This window comes from Centroberyx gerrardi, chromosome 21 (assembly GCF_048128805.1).
Source record: "Centroberyx gerrardi isolate f3 chromosome 21, fCenGer3.hap1.cur.20231027, whole genome shotgun sequence".
Classification (NCBI taxonomy): domain Eukaryota; kingdom Metazoa; phylum Chordata; class Actinopteri; order Beryciformes; family Berycidae; genus Centroberyx; species Centroberyx gerrardi.
Genome location: NC_136017.1, coordinates 7814531 through 7835911, shown reverse-complemented (window position 1 = coordinate 7835911; position 21381 = coordinate 7814531). Strand labels below are relative to the sequence as shown.

Genomic DNA, 21381 nt, shown 5'->3' with positions numbered 1-21381 from the left:
CAGAACCTCAGCAGAGTCTCTCTCTCTCTCTCTCTCTCTCTCTCTCTCTCTCTCTCTCTCTCTCACTGGAGGCTGACCTGAAATCAGTAGCATCCAGCTTTCTCTCATTAGGCCACAGAGGTTTTTCTTACCATTTTGTCTCCTGTATGTCTGCCATTTCTATCTCCATCCATGTCTTTGCTTTTGCCTCTTTCTCTGCCCCTCCTCCTCCAGGTCTCTCTCTCTCTCTCTCTCTCTCTCTCTCTCTCTCCCATTCATAACATCTGTTTTCAATAAGGCAGCAGGACTGTTTATTGCCTGCAGGCCGGTGAGAAGTTGAGAACAGACAGGATGTAGCCAAGTGACATGATTTACTGCGAGGGGTGGGGGGGTGGGGGTGGGGGGGTCTTTTCTCCAGGACGCCATCGTAAACTCCTCTTATTTCAACTCCCCTCGCCGCCCGTTTATTCCCCCGGAGTGCTCCTTTCGTCTCATCATCGCCACCATCATCATCCCATCTTTCATCTGCGCATCGCATCTGCTCCTCTCATCATCTCCCCGCTCCTTGTCTTCATCATTATTCTTTTCCTCTCTTCTCTCTCCTCCCCCTCTTGTGAATTTGCTTTAGCCCTCTTCGCTGCTCCTCTTCTTCCCTCCTTGCCTGCATGTGAAACCTCATATCCTCTTGTATCCTCTCCTGCGGATTCGCTGTGCTGATTTGCAGAATGGATGCTGTCTGTGTAACATGAAGCAGACAGACTTCAAGGGCTGCAGATTTTAAAAGAGAGTGTTTTACTGTGAAAGAATAAATGATCAGAGACGGAGGGTTCGCCCGGCTCTCAGCGGCAAAACAGGAGAAAGTGGAATGGCCCACTGACCTAATTACAGTAACAGTATACCAACACTTTAATAAAAATACTGGAATAATAACAGTCTGGGGTTAGTTAAACACAAGCCATAAAACTACATTTTAACCAATATATTTCCAGTTTATGTATTAAAACATATGAATTATGTATGAAACTGCTGATAGCTGATATTTTGTGCTGATATTCAATATCTTTAAACCATTTTCATGCCAAAAACGCATAAGGATTCAGTGTTTCCCACAAGTATTTTATTCTTGTTAGTGGAAAAGTCTCTGAAATGGCATTTAGACCATCATGTATCACTAAAACTCTCCATTGAAACCCAGAGTAATTACTTACTTCCTATAAATGAAGAATTATTGAACAGTTAAATAAATAAAATGAGGTCAGGGAGGAGCCTCCATCATATTGTAGGTGGACAACATGACTGATATTCAATGTTTAATAAAAAAGCGGCCCAATATATTGGCAAAACAATATATAGGTGTAACCCTAATATAAATATACAGTACATGCATGTGTAAATACATATTTAATAGATATATCTATTACATAATATATGATAATAGCACACTAGATGAGCATGTAGACAGGCAGTTTTCTTAGACATTGAAGAGGCAGAGGTGGGCTCTTGATCAAAAACCTCGATCAAAGCCTCAGAAAACAGTCAAACTCAGGACTACAGCAAATTTTCCCGGGTTAAAAAGTGTTGATTTTTCAGTGGCAGTTATTTGGAGTTGAAAAGTGTTGATAGGAGCGTTGATATAGGAAACAACTGAGATGGCTCTGGGACGAGGGGTTAAAAACGAATCTAAAAGTGTTAAATTAACTAATGGGTGTGGATTTATATAAACACTGGTGTATGTATGTTGATTTTTACAGATGAAAACTGACCATTTTGGAACCAGCAGTGGCTCGGCCTGCAGTTTACAGTGATTCTGACGAATGCCGACTACCTATAAAGGTCATAAATGACGGAGGTAAACTGTACTAAATTTGTGCAGGCCATTAGTCACTGAATCAGGATGCAGATACGGACAGAAGCAGGTGATTCACTCATCTACAGCTACATGTCTGTCCCCGCTGGTCAGGTTAATAGAGATGTTTTTATCCCTAAGTGATCTAGAGAACGTCATCCATGCTTTTATATCTTCTTACTTAGAATAACTCTGTATTCCTGCCTCAGTCAAATGTCTCTCTCTCTCTCGCCTCTGACTTTTATGAAATGCAACTAAAAAAGACAAGATCACATCACTGCGATTTTAGCATCTTTAGCCTCAGAATTGATTTTAAGGTTTTACTGATCACTTTTAAGGCATGATGGGGCTACATCACAAACCTTTTAACCCCATATGAACCAGATCGCAGCCTGAAGTTCTCGGTTTCCTATTTGGCAGTTCCAAAATGTAGATTAAAAACAAAAGAGGCGATCAGTTCTTCGCCATCAGCGCTCCGACCTGCCTGAGAAGCTCAGGCTGCTAAATCAGTTAAAATCACTTCATAAAACCTAATTTTATTACTTGTATTTGATCTCACATTTATGATTCTGCCTTGTTTATTGATTTTGCTGTTGATTTTATGTTTTTCTTTAGCCTTTGTAAAGTGCTTTGAAAAGTGTTATATAAATAAAGATTATTATTATTGTTATGACTGGTACTAAGGAATAGTAAAATGTTAGTGCTTTCTCTATACCTGTTCTTTACCACATCAGTACTGTGTATTTGTACTGTGCTGAGAATTATCAGAACAGCTGATGCCATTGAGTAACCTGGTCTTGATTAAGGCCTTTGAGAGACAAAAAATTAATTCCTTCAACATGCCCGCATTCCTTCTACACACCAACCCCCTCCTTTCCACTACAAAACCAAATAATGGATTTTATCTCTGCTCAGCCCCCTTGTCTCCTGCCTGCTTGCTCGCGGAGCATTTTAAGCTCAAACCCGACGGCGACTCTGATGTGTCGGAATCAGCCGTCGAGAGAGGAGACCTGTTGCCATGGCGACGCGGCGATGCGCGGAGCTCAAGGCGTCATCTCGATCCCCGTCGCGTGTGAACAGTCATGCATCTGATCACACAGCCCACACGGGCAAAAAATAGGCATCAAGCATACAAACCTGCAACCGGCAGGGGAACGCCATTCTCCCTCGCCTGTCCTTTCCCCTGCCTCTGCAGTGAGGAGGATGATGATGATGATGATGATGATGATGAAGATGATGATGAGCCCACCCTGCTTTGCCTTTTTTTTTTTCTCTCCACACAATGAGTCATGGTGTGCTGCCTAGATGAGACACACAGCTCTCATCCCACATTGCTGCATGGGTGTGCTGCGGTTCAGTACAGTAGGTCACAGGTGCAGCTCCTGCATCACATGACCGACTGAGGTCATGTGATGCAGGCAGTCCAGGAAGGGGGGTAGAAGGGTGTGTGTGTGTGAGGAGTGTGTGCGGTTGCAGTCGTCGGGATGCGATGACGACGACAACGTAACATCATGTGGAGCAGCAGGGCAGATCGCGGCCCGTATCTGGGCCAGCGGGATTAGTGGCTCGTCGGATAAATTGTTGGGTGGAAGGGGAGGGGTGTGTGTTTGTGTGTGTGTGTGTATGGAGGTGTGTGTGTGTGTGTGTAAAGAGGTAGGCCAGGGCGAGGTTAAGCCATCCGTACAGACAGGAGTCAGATATGGTAAATAAGGCGAGATCTCAGAGATGCACTCACACTTTGATTTGATCTCTTCACCTACTTCCAGTGGAGGGGGCGGGGTGCAGTCAGGCGAAATGATTCAGTGTGTGTACGTGTGTGTGTGTGTGTGTGTGTGTGTGTGTGTGTTACAGGGAGACGGATGGAGATGGAGATGAAAGAGCGAGCGACAAAGGGCAGAGACTATCCTTCCTTGTCTGGTGAAATGTTCTCAGAATCCATTACGCATTAAAACGAAACTCTTGCAATCGCATGCAAATTTTGGGAGGAAACAGGCGTCGCAGGTGATGTCGAAGCATGATGGAATTAGTTTGCATGAGTTTGCATAAAAGTTGCCCATGTGTCTGTATTCTGTCTGACCTGTAGGGTTAGTTGGTGGGAAAGAGAGTGTGTGTGTGTGTGTGTGTGTGTGTGTGTGTGTGTGTGTGTGTGTGTGTGTGTGTGTGTCCAAACCCATCTCACACCTCTCCTTTAAGCTGATAAGCAAATCCCGTGTCGGTGTCAGTGTCGGTTTCGAGATCATCGCTAGAAAGCCACGACTTTAAAAGCGTTGAAAGTGTTTGTAGGTATGGTCTGATATCTTTAGATTGTGTGTGTATGTGTGTGTGTGTGGATTAACGCCGGTTAGCATCCCACGGTTCAGTTCGGGGATGAGAGGGAGGCGTCTCCTTGGTGACCGACGGCTGAGGGGCGGGGTGGGGGCGAAACTGGGTCATCACCACTACAGATTAAGGGCCCGGATCTAGACACACACACACACACACACACACACACACACATATGCTCACAAACGCATACACACACACATTCTTACACACACATGGTCTGTACAGAATTTAGAGGAATCTTCTCAGGTGATGGGAGACAAGACAATGCAAGGTGCGGTGCATCGGTCTCACTTTCTGCCAAGGTTTCCCTTTTAGAGGAAGCCAGAAGCCCATTAAAATGGCAAGGATTAGACTAAAGCGACAGCGGGAGGCTCATAAAGCCGTCCCCGAGACTCCTGTGCCTGTGTGTGTGTGTGTGAGAGTGTGTGTGTATCGGTGTCTTTGTGTGTGTGCGTTCGCCTAAGTGATGGCCCGTTTCCAGCATTACTGATAAAACACCTCTATTTGACTAATGGATAAGATAAACCAATAGCCAAACAGCCAGACGAGCAGACAGAAACATTAAGGGTGAGACAGGCAAGCTGTTCGGCCAGATAGATGTTTTTTTTTTTTTCTTCTGCTCAAACGCAAAGTGCAGCAAGTAACAGAGAGCAAGAATTCAAAGGCTGTAAGCAGTGTTACATCATTCTCGTTGCTTTGCTAGCTAGCGGGTTGCTCTCCTTGCTCTTGAAGAAGAGGATGAAGATACTGTTCTGAAACGGAGGATGTAGCTAGAGTTGACATTACTCAGCAGGACACTGTAATGCCCAGTCTACACTAGAAGCGATTCAGCTGCTTTGTTTTTTAAGTCGTCTGTCTCTTGGGACAGAAACTCTCGTTTACGCTTCATACCGGTGTGAACGCACTATTTAAAACCCATTGCATAGACTGTTATACCAGACTTTTTGTGTATTTTCTCTATTAACCAGAGGAAGCTTTTGCAATCTCATTTTTGGTATACAGAGCTAACAATAAAAAAAAAATCACTGAAATAGCGATTCCCTAAATAAAAGAAATATCACTTTTATGAATGGTAGGCTATGCATCTGTATGTGAGAGCACTCTTGCAGAAAGTTTGTCTTGTTCCATGGCTCCAATAGGAAGCAATGTACAAAAGAGGCAAACTTACCCGTATCAGTGATGTATTTCAATTTCTGCTTGCGTATTTCAAGCTGGAAGCGCGGCTAAAAGAATCAGTGTGGACACCAACTGAGGTTTTGCTTGTGATGTGCTGCTGATGCGATGGGACCGGTGTAGACTGTGGGTATGAGGCAGTGCTAATTTTTTAATCTGTCTGACATTGATGTAATGTGCGGCACAGCTAAAGTTGCAGCATAGTCAACTAGGAAAAGCACGCTGCGTCCAAAAGGCCAGGTGCATAATTTGGAGAAGATGCACACCTGCTGCGACCAAACCAATGAAAATAACTGGAAAAAAAGGTGCAGGCACATGCAAAAAAGCATCCTCCTGTATGTGATGACGGCCTTAGTTCTCCAAGTCCCATGATTCTCACTCTGGATGCCCTACGATCGCGTATTAGACAGAGACTGACACAACCGGCTCTGTGTTGTGTAGCAGTGGTTTCCCAAGGCATGAGACAGCAGATACTGTAGGTCAGGGTGAGGTCGTCCTCGGAGATCAGAGCTCAAAGCTTCACAAAAGATGCATAATGGTCTTGAGCAGGGTGTCAGGAAGAGGGTTAAAAGGTCAATGTGGCGAGCCTGGGGTGGGGTGGGGTGGAACATCAGGACAGAGGAAGACAAGGAGCAGTGATGAGACAACAAGCAGCGTCTGAATCTAAACCTCATTAGTCCTTTCTCTCTTTGTCCTCCCCTTCTCTCCCAGTCTTTCCTGTCTCTCTCTACTTTGACCTATCCAATAAAGGCAAAAAATGGCCCAAAACAAAACAGTACACTGACGGGGACGCTGTACTTAAAGGTCAAAATTTAAAATACTGAAAGACCCCAACTCCTACATCAAAAGACCAATTGACGTGAAACTTGCGACACAAATCTGTCCGTACAAAATATGGGCCTAATGCAGGAGCTGTAATTAAAGGTCAAAATGTTTAACTCAAACATGTGACCTCAGGTGGTATGTCACCACTGGTCCGATTTTGACAAAACTCGGGATGATGCGTTTTGGCTCTTTGTTCTGGTTTTCAAAATGTACACTGATTTACACTGGTGTAATAGGGACACTTTACTATAATTAAAGATCAACATTTCTCACTTTGAAAGGCCCTAACTGCTCCGATTTAGATGAAACTTGGAGGGAAGATGCATCTTGTGACTGATTGGCCCAAGGGGCGCCTACATCACACATAGGGGACGACATGTTTACTTGTTTACTCTCTGCTGTAGCACTCGAGAGAGAAGACTCTACCTCTGACTGTGCCTTTCAGAGGGCGACACAGAAAGCTTGAGACATTCAGCGACAACAAAAACATCAGTCGCGTGTTGCAGGGTTGCATGTCAACCGCTCTAGATGTCAGCAGCCGGCCCGGTCACAGCAGAAGAAATTACTTTACTGATGACATTTCCGATAAGGTTTCTTCTAGTCCGTCCCTCTGCAAGGATATCTTCTTCTTCGTTTGACTTCTGGCTCTTGGTGGATTCAGTCTGCTGCGAGGCCACAGGAGAAGTTTTCTAGGAACTGATAGCGTCGCTAAAGATCTGCATCAGAGCAGCCTATCAGCAGTGTTGCACATCGCCATGGCAACAGCGGATCCCTTATCACTTTGAATTCAGGCTCCTCTGATGTTTGGGACGTGGCCATCATCATGAGAGTCCCAAATGTTGAACTTGTTGTGTAAAGCTTTGAAACATAAGTGGTTTCAGAGTTTGAAATAAATTTGAAACCAATTACGCCTTTGTTTACAGGGAGTCCAAAACCAGACTACCATGTTCGTCTTCTTCTTCTTCTTCTTCTTCTTCTTCTGTCCCATTAACTCCACATCTGATGGCCTGAAAGAGCCGCGATGTCCTCATTACTGTGGGACAGCCCCATTTTGGCTCCAGTTTCTCTTCTGTTTCACTGTAATGAGGGAAGACAGGCATTGGACAGGCACTCGTGTCTCTCCCCTTAATGGACGCCAAGAGTTTGAGGAGGCAGATAAGAAAAGTTGAACTGAAGCTTTGGGCTCTTTCTGAAGCCACATGATTGGCTAAACTTACGGGACATGATATGAACATTGAACATAAGGCTTCAAAATGTAACCGAAAGTATGCATTTAAAACATTTACTTGCCATTATACGCATGCACACACACAAACAATGAAGACACACATGCACTAACACACCGTATAAGGTTCACACTACAGGAGTGTGTGCATGGATTTATCTTTCGGTGTTCTGTCTTTGTCTAGTCCAAACCTCGGTTCATTGTTACTGGTTTCTGGATAATACACTCCACACAGGCTTAGTCATATGGCTGTAGAGGATTATATATGGGGGCTATGGTGAATCCTCTGTCACCACAGCCCACCCCCCCTAACACACACACACACACACACACACAGAGAGAGAGAGAGAGACATCCTTTTTCAGTATACACTCATTTGCCAACAAATGTATTAAGCTGGAAAAGTCACAGCAGAGTTTGTGCTTTTGTATAATTTATTGGAACTTTATTATGACCCATAACACAATCAATAATAGACACATTTTAAGTGAGTCAAGAGGTTTTGTATATTTTCCACTTAAAATATCAATGACCGGAACTCATTGTGAATTTGTCTGGACAGGAACATCAGCAAGCATTAGCAAGCTGTGCAGTCAACTGCCAAAGAGTCTCATGTGTGCAGGAGAGTCTTGAGTACTTTTGTAATGATTTAGATTGACTTGATGCTGCGTTCAATTCAAAGTTGTAAGTCTGACATTCCCAGTTGGTAAGTCATAATTCCAACTTCTGTGTGTTCCACTAGTCCAGCTTGGAAAAACCAGGAAATGAAATGAATATGGATGAGATTTAATTTGCCCAACAGAAAACACTGGATAATGTTACTGGATGTCAGTGAGATTTGGTAGCATAGATTATTGGCAGCTGTAAGCGCAACTTAACTTTTCAAATTTAAATGTTTAACCATTTACCATACAGGTGTTTTGATGGGTTTAAGGTCATGCAGCGCTGTAAAACCAAGTTAAATGTATTTCAAGGATTTTTAACATGTTAAAAGTAATGCTGTGTTGTGTTTACAGTATATGCCACCATGTTGACGTGACGTCAGATAACTGCAGGGTTGAAAAATCAGTTTCCTAGTTGGAATTTCAACTTGAAGGGCCATTCTGTTGCGTTTTTCCTAATAAAAACTCTGACTTTCTGACTTTCCGACAAGTCTGAAATGTAGCATTAGTTAGGGGTTAGGGCCAGAATCCAAGCACTGGACATTGTGTGTGTGTCTGTGTGTGTGTGTGTGTGTGTGTGTGTTGTGTGTGTGTGTGTGTCCCTATGACAGGGTGATAGTGGAGAGTGCCAGGGAGCACTGTATCTCATCTTCTGGACAAGTCCTTAATCTGTGTGACCCAGCAGGGGATTATGGGGGTGCTGGGGGAAAAACGGGACTTGAAATTCGCCCTTCAACTCCGATAACTGGGAGTTTAGAGTTTGTGTGATGCTGCTGGTGTGTGTTTATGTGTGTTCTTTCTTCCTGCTGATCGCAATAACCGAAAGAAGCGCATTACACTTTCGTTTCTCTTTATTCACTGCTTCCCATTGTGCCGCAGTGGAAACACAAAAACAAAGTACAAACATTTATTTGTACTCAACTGCTAATGTTGGCTCAGTGAGTTAGGGTTAGTGTTTTTTGCTCATCTTCTATGTAATTTGAATTTCACATTAAAAGATTAATAAATGGCAAATGAAAAGAGGGTCAGGTGCCACAATAAACAATGTTAAAACAATGATACTGACAAAAATGAACAATTTTGAGCTCACAGTCCCAGTACCACAAACTATCATTGATTGGAAACGATAAAACGTTGCAACACAGCCTGTAGGTTGTGAAAACATTTCCTGAATCAGTTTCTGTGCTTTTTGTTTTTTTTGCATCATGTCAAACTAAATAAATTTCTACTATCTCAGCTTCTTAATGTCCTGTTTTTGAGGCTTGATGCACTAACTGGCTGATGTGTATACTCCTTTTCCCTTTTGATTATGTTTTAGAGCATGACACTCACTCTAACCCACACATGATTAAAAAGTAAAGCTAAAAATCCTGAGATCCTATTATAACATGATAAAACAGGTGCTTCAAAATTAACTTTTTGACTCCCCTGCCAAGTACACTAAACTAAAAAACTAAAAAATATAACTGTTTATAACCTGTTTTCAATGACGTTTCATGTATAGAATCAAGTGCTGTGTTAAATTAAAACATGCTCACTTACATAGGCAATGGATCAAGTTTGTAATTAATCATGAAGAGCAACAGAACTCAATAAAACTGATGCATTCAAATGTTATCGTCTCAAAAATGTACCAGCCGATGAGATGGGTGACACTGATTGATTTAATCTTACGAGCGTGTGGCGCTTGGTGGGCGTTCATTTCAGCCTCTGGGTAAATACATGCATATGTCATGTTAGCCATTACTGGGCTGCTGTGTGGGTGTTTCTGTATAGGATCAAAACATTAGGTGTTGTTACCTCTGTCTGCAGTCTGGAGGGGATTTCCTGGACAGTTGTGTGGGCTGAGCTTTGTCTCGCTCGATTCAGGTCTGCATCAGGGCCACGTGTGCCCGAATTAAAACCTGATTAAAGAGGATTCAGGACAGATGGCGTCCCATTGTTTCAGGATGTTTATTATTAGAAAATGAGGTGAATGGAGGAACCAACCCCCTCCTTCCCTCCCTCCTGTTTGCCAGCCACACCCACTTTTAAACATTTTTTATGAATTCAGGGGTCTCGCCTCATTTGCTTTCTCATTGGACGGCGGGAGTCTACCCTCGGCCAATCAGCATCCTCCAAAAGAGACAAAGAGTTGGCCCAGGCCCCCACTTCAGTAAAGCATGACTATTGTCCATACATACAGTAAAGTACGAGGCTCTGATTGGTTAAGATCCGATCAAAGTTGAAATAATTTTTTGCCATGATTAGAAACTACTGGGATTTTTAAGGAAAGCTTGTTTCAGAAGCAAAGTGATGTTAAAATAATAGAAGTATAATAAGTGTACTTTTCCAGAATAATAGTAGTAATAATGGACATACACTCACACAAACAGTAGGATAGTGATATTAATTATGGACATACACATAAACACACACACACACACTAAAAATTCATAGGACACCAGGCTTTCTTCTGTGTGTTTTTTGCCTACTTTCTGGATTCCAGTAGGAATAATAACATTTGACTTTGTTTTGACATCCTGGACGATTATATTTACACTTAATGTGCTTTTAAAGTCATCATACATACCACATTTTCTAGTGTTAATAAGTGTTGATTTTTCAGTGGCAGTTATTTGGAGTTGAACAGTGGTTTGTCCATTAAAAGAGCTGATATGGCTCTGGAGCCGCTATTTAAATCTATGTAAAAGTGTTAAATTAACTCTGATAGGTGTGTGGACTTATACAAACACTGGCATACTGCAGAGTTAATGTTTAGACTCTCTGGGTTAAATTGTCACTTGTTCGATTTCCATAGCCACGCAGAGAAAAAGTAAAAACCAAGATTGGTCCTTTCCCTCTCTCTCCCTCCATCCATCCCAGACTCTCACTTTTATCCACTGCCCTCCTTCCGCTCACTTACACTCTCTTAGCACAGTAGATCATCTTCTTCTTCTCTTTTTTTTTGCTCTCTGCCCCCCCTCCTCCTCTCTCTCTTTCTTCCTCCCTCCCTCTTTCTTTCAAGCCACCAGATGGAGAGGGGGCGGTGTGTGTGTGTATGTGTGTGTGTTGTGTATGTATGTGTGTGTGTGTGTGTGTGTGTGGGCCTATTCATGCATGGTGGTGTACTCATGAGTTTGCATATTTACATCTACTGCACATTTTGTCCTTATACAGTAGCCTCTGACTCACTGTGATTAAAGGAGAAAAAAAAATCATAACCCAGTTTCACCTGCAAAACCGAGAGAGAGGAAGACAGACTGATGAAATAAAATGAAATTTAGTATGGATCAGGTGGATAAAGGGAGAGGCTCTATTACCACAATCCAGCATTATCAAGTAGGACATTTAAAACAAAAAAAAACACGGTTTCATCCACAGCCAAAGTGGGATTGTAAGTGACGTAGGGGCCAGAGCGCGTTATCTGGCATCGTTTGGGGGGCCGCTAATCTGCATGTGCAAAAATAAATCCAATCTGACAGCGCCTCTGCATCTTGAAACGGGATTGTTAATATAGAGAAAGAGAGTGCTAAGCTTTTGACAGGGGAGAGAGAGAGAGAGAGAGAGAGAGGGAGAGGGAGAGAGAGAGAGAGAGAGAGAGAGAGAGAGGGTGTGTGCGAGGCGAGGCGAGAGAGAGAGAGAGAGAGAGAGAGAGAGAGAGAGAGAGAGAGAGAGAGAGAGAGAGAGAGAGAGAGAGAGAGAGAGCACCAAGTCACCAGGATACAGCATCCAGATAGGTACAAGTACCACAAGGAGACTATTTACCAAAAACCATAATGGATGGGACAAAGCCGGCCATGGAGTCCAACGCGGAGGAGACTCAAGAAGAGGGGCAGGAGAGCAAAGGTACGCAAAACCCACCGCTGACATTACATTTTTTTTTAAATGTTTGGAGATATTAGCGTGTGCGCCAGGCTGAGCGGTTTAACCTAGTTGCAATGGCTTCTCGGCGCGCGACACAATAGCGCCGTTTTCTCGGCGGCTCAGACTGGCCCCTCACCTTTTTTTTTGTTTTGGAAAGCAATAAACACCTCTCCGGTGCCACCGCCGACCGAGATTATTCCCATATCCATAGGCGTTATTTTATGTTTTATGCGTTCATTTTACGCGTTTGGAGGGGTTTGGACGGGAGGGAGATATAACGGGGTGGGTGGGTTGTCGGGTTGGGGAAGGTGCACGGTCTGTTTTATGGAGCAGATTAATCCCAATTTGTTTTTGCTTTGCTGCACCATCATCACCCTATGTCTACCTAATGAGCGTTAGATAAATGACTATATAGCCTGTATGTGGGGATCCATTGTTGCATTCCGTGATATCTCGCCGCAGAGAAAGACAAGCCGCTTCGATTATTATCTGCCTGCTGTCTGATCTATCCGCTCGATTAGTCGAGGGTGTTGCAATAGGAAGCCTGTGTGTGTTTTGTGTGACCGCAGTGATTCAAGGTTCCTGCAAAAAAAGAAAGAAAGGATCAACAGTGGAAACACTTGACGCAGAGGGATGGCTATTATGTCCATCAGTCATTCCCCACCACCCAGTCCTATTATTATAACGTAATCAGGGTGCACACGCTGAATTTTGGCTTTGCAATAGATGCTCTAATTGGAATAATAAGGTGATGTTGCTCTGAAATGAGCGCCCTATAAATCCCACAGCCTGAGTTTAAGGATTTCTAATAAAAAAACACCACAATTCTTTATCAAACCCATAAATGCCTGGTTTCATGTGCCTCAATATACAAAAGAAATGAAAAAACCAGTGGTGTTTCTTTTGTATGCCATTCACCATGATTACATTTAATTATTTATAGTATATCCAGATTATACCAAACTTTTGCCATTTCAATAATCATATTGAATCTGTGTATTGGAAAAGTGTAGGTGTGTCTTTGTGAATCATAGGTGGGCGGTGAGGACTTAACACCCATACAGAATGCATGTACCTGATTTGTTTTTATTGTGGCTCGGTAGTAAAATCGCACCTTTACCAGGTTGGAGATGACACTGTTGGCCCTGCTGTGATTATAGGCTGTTTATCATGGCCAACATGTTAGGTTACCTACATATAAGCAGGGATGTAGTGGAGGATAAACCCACCTAAACACTGTGTACCCACATTTTAGGTGGGATATAAATCTTTATGATGTGTAAGTTCATAGTGTACGTCATGGTAAGTTGTGTCAGTCTGGTACAAGAGATATACAGATGTTTTTTCCTGAAAATGTAGTCTTTTACTGGAAGTCAAAGTTCACCCACCTTTTATATATACAACTACATCAGTGAATCAGTGCTGCAGCAGATCTGGCATGACGCCTTTTGGTCCTGTTGGCTACAGAGAGCAGGATACACACATTTGAAACCAAGTCAGAGCTAATGGGCCTAAGGGGCTTTACACACACTCTCCTCACAGCAATGTCCTAATTACAGTGCTTCCCCTGCCTTTTTTCTTTTTTTTTCTCTTCCTGTCATGCAGTTTTGCCATCAGTTTCGCTTGTGCCAATGTGCTAAAACGAAGGGTTTTGTTTCAGAACACTACAGATTAATTTTTCAAGTGATTATTACCTGGAATTAATTACTCAGTGTTACCAAACGCCATGACTCTGTCCTCCAAAATGTTGCTATTTTGGAAGCAAAGCGGTTACAATTCTGCTAATAGCTTCAGTAATATTCAATTATGGATTGTAGTTAGTTGTGCTGCTGCAACTGTTGAGAAGCTGTCATTTTTATAATAGTGGATATTTTGGGATGAAACTCATTTTAACCTCATGTCAGGCCTATTTTACACCTTTCTTTACAATTTCTCTTTAAAATCGCGACATCATTTACTAATTCTTCCTGCATCAGTTGGACCCTGCCGCTAGGTCACAGTCTATATGGAAGAGTTTTTTTTTCCCGGAGATGTGACGTAAGGTGCAGAAGAGTGGGGTGTCCCTCAACGGTGATGTTTTAAAAAGACATTACATCATCCTCTCCTGAGGCACGCTGCTACGCATCGGCCAGTGTCCAATGAGAGCCCAAGCCATAGAATTTAAATGGACAGAGTGGGCGAGCCTGTTTGAATCAGGATAGTTGAGAGAGCAGGCATTTTTAGATGTAGCAATTAACCCTTTGAACTCCATTATCACTATTTTATTTTACACCAGTCAATTTACCGTGGCGAGTCCTGGCGTTTTTTACCCACTTCAACTTCTGCAGCCTGGACTGCTGTGTTCCAGGTGTGATGTTGCACAACTGAGTCCACCCACACCAGCCTACTGAAATAGATTGGATTTGAGGATGGCCTATTTGTCGGTGCAATCACTTGTGTGTGCCTTTGACATCTGGAATGTGACCATCAGCTTATAGCATCCATTAAGATGCTAAAGATTTACAGTGGGGGCAAGAAGGCAAGAGCAGCCATATAAGAGGCTTGGGTCTGTGTGTGCCACTGCTGCTTCTTTTGCTTTGGTACGACACGTTTCCCTTTTAAAGCAGATGTGTACACACTACCAGTCAAAAGTTTGGACACACCTGATTGAATGTTTTTCATTATCTTAAAGCCATTTTGATCTAAAGGTTTATGCTTAAATGCTTGAAATGTGTTTCTTAGACAAATATAAACAGTGAAGTTGATGCCTATGTATGAATTTCTTTCCAAAGCCTTTGCCTTTCCATCAAGGCAAAGGGCGGCTACTTTAAAGAATCTAAAAGATAAGATAGTTTTGATTTGTTTAACACTTTTTTGGTCACTGCATAATTCCAATTGTGTTATTTCATAGTTTTGATGTCTTTACTGTTATTCTAAAATGTGAAAAATAGTAAAAAAAATAAAGAAAAATGCGTGTGTCTAAAACTTTTGACTATAGCGTATGGGTTTGGGGAAAAATACTGGGTGTAAAAAAGAATTATTCCTAAATGCACGACACAATCAGAAGCATTCGAAGCAAAACAAACCATCAGAGAATCCTCTGGTATTTTCCGAGCTCAGTTTCCGAGCATGCCTCCCATCTAATCCGGTACTGTAAGGGAATGTGCAAAGTGCTGGCTGGCAAAGGTGGTGTTTTTTTCCAGTGATCAGTAACCCAGTAACACTCAAACTTTTTGCACTCAACAGACCAGAGAACAATTGTCTCTTGGGGACTGAGTGCCACGTCAAAGCATTGTCACCCTCAGGGGCCACTTTATGAAAACTAGAACCCTGAAATTTGAAGCTACAAAAGAGACGTTTTCTACCTTTCATCTGACAAGTATGTCCAAGTCTGCTCAGCAACCCTGAGTTTTACTAACACTGACTTACCCAGAACCTCTAAGCTCAATATAATGACAATTTCCAAACATCTGCCCTGTCGTCTGAATGCTATGACTGTATTTCTCCCAGCTTAGCCTTAACAAATCGGAAAAATCTCAGTTCTAAAATGTTTTACATAACAGAACCTGTGCCATTTGGTAGCCAATTTCATCCAAAGCACTTTACAGTACCATGGGTGCGTACAGTTCTAGCATAGGCGGCCGTAATGGGAATTGAGCCCCATTGAGCTACACAAGACCACTTTTAGGGCCTCTAATTTTAGGCTTTAATCTAGCGCGGCCGTATTTCCAACATATTGCTCTGCGGGCACCGGCGCGCTCTCTCCCAGCATGCACCGACATCACAGGACACGTGTTCACACTTTTGCAGTAAAGACCGCGTTCATTAGTAGCGGCTGCACCTTAATTATGCTAAACAGAGAGCCCGCGTTCTTGATTGCGGATGCTCACAGAGAGGAGCGTCTCTCTCCGGTGTCTCTGCATGACATTGAGCCAAGAGCAATTATAAACTGGAAAATGAACACAGAACCCAGAACACAGGCCGGGTTTATAATCCTAGAGGAGTGGGGGGGGGGATACAGATTGATCTTTTTGCCTGATTGCTTGGTATAATCTCTAATCTGTACGTCTATAGACGTGCACTGTGCTCAGGACTCAGATAAAGAGACACCAACCCCTCGTATGCCATCTGAGGTACAATTATGTTTGATTTCATTAGTCTCTGAGATATTTTGATCAGAGATAGCGAGCATTTCCCAGGTGAACTGCAGACATTTTTTTATACATTTTTACTTCTAATGTGCTTTCAATGGCCTGTGTAAAGCTGCTTTGAGCATTTTTGAGCAGTCGTGGGTGTATTTAAAGTTGCACTGGCTCTCTGGAATCTATCTATCTATCTATCTGTCTATCTATCTATCTATCTATCTATCTATCTATCTATCGATCTAAATCAATCCTTTGTTTGAAATGACTGGCCTGTTCACACACGCCTTCCTCCCCTGTGTGTGTGTGTGTGTGTGTGTGCCCACTCTTACATAACACAGCGCTGGCTCGCCGTCCTTGGGTATGATGTTCAGATCAGAACCGTGAGAGATTACATCATCGTCTGGAGAGGCGACGGTTTTTGTCGAATTTTCTGCGCGGATGGGGCAGAGCGGTCGCACTCGCTGCCTCTGAACACTCAACACCCAGAAACATATCTCCTCTTAATCACCTTTTAAGTTTTTTCTCACTGCGTTTCCGACTGTTTGGATTGACAGGAGGTAGAGCTGGAGATCGATTTGTAATTGCCACCTTTTACTTCCCATTTTGACCAGTAACATGGCTCCGAAACATTGTAATGCCATTGGAGTGCATTGCTGTACGTTGCATTCGTCTGTGGATTTAGGCAGTGAGTTGTTGTAGATTCACAGGAGAGGAGGAAAGGAAAGTTCAGCCTAGTCACAGTTTTAAAAAAAAGGCTAGTTTCCAATTCGTCACTTACTTTCTGCAGTAGCTGGAAAGAGGGTTAGAAAATTGACTTTTTTTTCGTAATATCCTTCTAAACTTGAGGTCTGATTACCATTCATATGCATCTACGTCCTAATCTTTGTTATATTTGCACATTGCCATGGTGTGACGCTGTCCCTCTTATGATTATTTCCCATTGACGACCCCATCTTTGCTTATTACAACATTTCTGCATAATTTCATAGGTTTTATTGGTCCAAAAGACATTACCGAATCCTACACTGAGCAGCAGTGATGCTGCAGAAAGAGGAAATCGCCTAAACCAGGAAGATACCATGTGGGACAAATTTTGCAGGCAGGCTGGGGAAGTTCAAAGTCATCCGAGTGTCAGGCAAAACAAAAGCACCGGTAATACAAACCAGCTGAGTCCAGGTTGTGGCCTCGCCTCTGAAGGCCGACACCTGTGGAGCAATGTTGTTTGATGGGCATCAGTTGGGTGATGAGGTGGGACAGAGAGGGAGAGGGGAGAAGGCAGGGGCAGTTTGGTTATCATAGTTACTCCTGTGGTTTGGACTATTCTCCTTGTTGGAACTGAGATTAGGGTTTTTGTGCAGGATCCCCAACCTGGGCCTATAAGATCAAATTCCACGACTTTTCATTTCCAAGAGTGGTGATGTAAGATTTAAATTTCTTTCTAGAACATTTGTGCTGCTTTTCAGCTCAGAGAAGTGGAAGGATTTTACCAAACTAGGTGAACTCATTACTGCAGTTTTTCTCCAAAACAAAAGATGTGTGACTCTTTTCACTTGTTGTTTCAAATAGGCTAAACAATACTTTTAAAAAAGATAGTGAGGGCTTCAGGTATCCGCAGGTGCTCTTGGATGTCGAGAACAAAAACAATGAAGGAGGAATAATTATGACAACAAAGGAGTGAAATGTGGCATAACAATTCAGGATCAAGCACTCATGTGGGTCTGATTATTTATTACTGGAAGTTTTTCTTCATTTTAGTTACGCTACGTTACCTCTGGTCGTGGGAAATGCTACATGGCTTTGCTGTGGAAAAGTGGACAGTGAATTTAAAACAAGACTAGGTGTGCCTAGTGGTGGCTTGGCTATTCTGGTTCAATAGTAAATGGATTTTCTTGCCCATGTTGCCTATGTTTAATGTTATTCTGTGCTGTAATCCACTTTACAGGGCAATGCAATGCACTCCAACACACACAAATGGCATCCAGCTTCCTCTAAACGGACTTTAAAGATTGTAAGTTAGCAGAAAGCCACTTATTATTCAGTTTAGTAGAGTGCAAAAACTGGTAATGTTCATCATTTACTACTTTAGCACAGCTAATGGCACAAAAGAATACCAAAATACTTCCTAGATCAATTGAAAGATGCGCCTACCCAGTATTTGTTTGTGGTGCTAGACCAAAGTCATATAGTTCCAACATCCCAAAGGTAAACAGGTAGCACACAGATCATCAGGATGAAGTTGACTAATCTGAATTTCACCACTTTATTTTGGCCATGTCAACAAACATGCTAACGTTTCAGCCTAGGTAAAGAGGTAAACAGGCCTTAATAGAGCATGCTCTGATAAGGCCTTTTTACCTGTTTAGGTATTTGATGTTAGAGCCAAAATGCTTCCTCTCTGCCTCTGGTTTCTCCATGCTAGCTACAGCTAGCAAACTCCACGAACAGAACATTCGGTAAAAGACTGCTAACCAACATGAATAATACTGTATTAGTATGCTTTACTGAAAACCACTGATAAAATAGTTATGTTATACAATATCAGCATTATTGGCAATTCGATTTAGCAGTAAAAACTGAAGAAGTGAATAACCGTAGTTCTATGCTAAGCTAACACAGCTAACAGACCTAATCTCTGTTTGAGGCAGTAAGCTGGAGAAAAAGCAACAGCTCGCATCTTTTCCCTGGCTAAACCATTCTTAACCACGCTAGGCATCATTTTCTATGGCTGACACGTACGTTTCAAAACGTTCAACTTGCTAAACGATGAGACAGACTGACTTTTAGAGCTGGCACGCAAACTACACCTCCCAAATTTCCACGAAATTCTAGAAATTTCTCCACCAGTGGGAAGGCTGACTGTAATAGTAGCCGATTCTTCAGGGGACATTTTCCACTGGGGCGGACTATAATTATGCAGCTGCTTCTCTTTCTAACACACACACACACACACACTCGAATAGATTAGCTTTTATTCCTATCCATCTTCTACTTGAAGAGCTTATGCCTTCCATCCTTACACCTAACATGCCTCTTTCTCTTTCCTTCCCTTCCCTTTCTTCTATGTCTCTTTTCCTCTCTCTCTACCTCTCTTGCTGGTTATCTGTCTTTCACACACACACACACACACACACACACCCCTCGCCTATTCTCCTCTCGCCCCGAAGGTGTATGAGGTTGCGAGAGCATGTGAAAGCCGTCACACAGGGAGAGGCTCATGTGTTCCTCATTTGAAGCCGTTTGCCCAAAGCATGCTGTCAGCCTCCATCTGGATACGTGTGTGTGTGTGTGGGCGTTTGTGTGTGTGTGTGTGTGTGTGTATGTGTCAGTGTGTGCGCTTGTATTTGTTTACGTGTCAATGACCAGGAGCCGTTCAGGGGAATGTCTGTGTCGGTGCAATGGTTGCGCTGAAGGAAAAGCTCTATTTTTGTGCGCACATGTGTGGGCGAGACCATGTGGTGCGCTATTGTGTCTTCATATTCAGCTCTCTCATTCCTCACACTGCGCTCACATTTACATTTAAAAGCGCTTCCTCTATTTGCATGATCACAAGGCAGGCAATATGCGTGTCATTGCCTGCACTGCATGTATGCAGTGCTGGGGAAAATCCCTTTTAAAAGTAATTGGTTACTTTGCGTTGTTACTTACCTTGAAAAGTAACTGTTAGTCCTTATTGAAAGAGAGCATGTTAGAGTACTTTTGCGTTACCCATTTCAAAACATGCTGTAGCAATGTGGCTTTTGCTGCCACCCCACTGAGCAATTTTATGTTGTTTGGCCGTTTAAAATGGTCTAAATTATCGTCTAAATCAGTGGTTCTCAACGTGGGGTCCGGGGACCACCAGGGGTCCTTGAGAGGATTCAAGGGGGTCCCCAGCAAAGTGATGAAGTGTTAAACTTAACCATTATTTCATTTACAAGAAACACCATTAGAGAATGTAGAAGAATTACTATTTGGACCATAGTTTCACTGTTATCTCTCTATCTACAATACAGATACTCATGGAATTCTGGAAAAATCATATCTAACAATAAAAATATTCTCAGATTTGGGACAAGAGACAAAATCTCATCAAATGGGGGTCCGTGGTCGTAATGTGTACTAAATCAGGGGTCCTTGATATGAAAAAGGTTGAGAATCACTGGTCTAAATGGTTATAGACATCTAAGCTAAAATGAGGCCACATAGGGTTCAAAATTGAAAGTTTAATAGACGTCTTAGACTACGTCTTCCAGGATATATGACAGAAATAAAACATTATCTTGTAGTCTACATATAATGGACTGCTCTGGTGCATATGCTTGATATTTACAGCTGTTTATGCATTGTTTAAATATGTAATAATGTATTTACTGCTTGGTCTATACTTAGCCACAAAAAGATTCTGGGCCATATGAGAGCTAAAGCAGAGACGTGACGTTGAAATGACATCTACTGCGCGATCATCCTGTTTTTAAAACAGTAAGCCAATCTCATGTAGATCAAGCATACATAGACTGCAGCAGGACTTTCAATTTTTCTACTTAACGCAAACAAAAATAAAACCATATGGAAGGAAAATAATAGTGACGGCATTCTAGTTTTTATAAGTAACTGATAATGCATTGCAAGAATTGAAAACATGTTAAGTTACTAGTTAGTAATCAGAGTACTCAGAGACACAGACACAGAGTAATGCATTACCCCCATCACTGCCCCTGTGTTTGCACTGTGCGTCTACATTAGTCTACAGTGGGTATATGAATAGCAGCGAGTGGCAGGTTGGCGCAGCAGGCCTTGTTCCTGAGCGATGCCAACCTCCTCTGGCCTTCCTCCATCACCCACTGATGCCCAATCTGCTCCTCTCATCCATATCCCATAAACTGCCTGATGCCGATTAGCGCTCGTCATCATTAGCCATGACTGACATCAATAAATTGCTCCGCCTGTAATGTTTTGTTACACTGGTGGTCGCGGGTCACTTTGGTTTTGGGTTTCAGGTCTGTCTTTGTTCTGGTCCCGGTTTTGGTTCAAGTGCAGGTTAAAGCGATGAAACTGTTCTTATCTGGATAATTTATGATGATAGAAGATGTAATTGTAAACATTAGCCAATTTTATGCTTGGCTTTTTCGTTGGGGGTGGCTCTCCACTGCTGAATGAATATGAAACACTGAATTGCTAATGAAAGATCAACAGCCCGAGAAAAAATGGTGAATTATATCAAATCTTTTTGCTATCTAGCACAGAACTCTCTAAGAAATTGTTCCCCTTTTCATACCTTCATTGCAGTTTAAGCTGTGGTTTACTCTGCTTCCCTCATCTTTGCTGAATAATCACAATAAACACCTAACCGTGTAATTTGGACTACATTTATATTCCACATTTTAGTCAGCCTACACA

The 21381-nt window shown here is 42.5% G+C and overlaps 1 protein-coding gene across 1 annotated transcript in view; it reads left to right on the top strand.

The window, feature by feature from the left end:
• The first annotated feature begins 11782 nt into the window (after positions 1–11782).
• The window catches only part of LOC139926102 (neuronal membrane glycoprotein M6-b-like), a 28274-nt gene continuing 18675 nt past the window's right edge, over positions 11783–21381 (top strand). Inside the window, exon 1 of the mRNA XM_071917692.2 lies at positions 11783–11863. Within this exon, the coding sequence (XP_071773793.1) occupies positions 11794–11863 (70 nt within the window). The 5' untranslated portion in view covers positions 11783–11793. The remainder of the gene's footprint in view (positions 11864–21381) is intronic.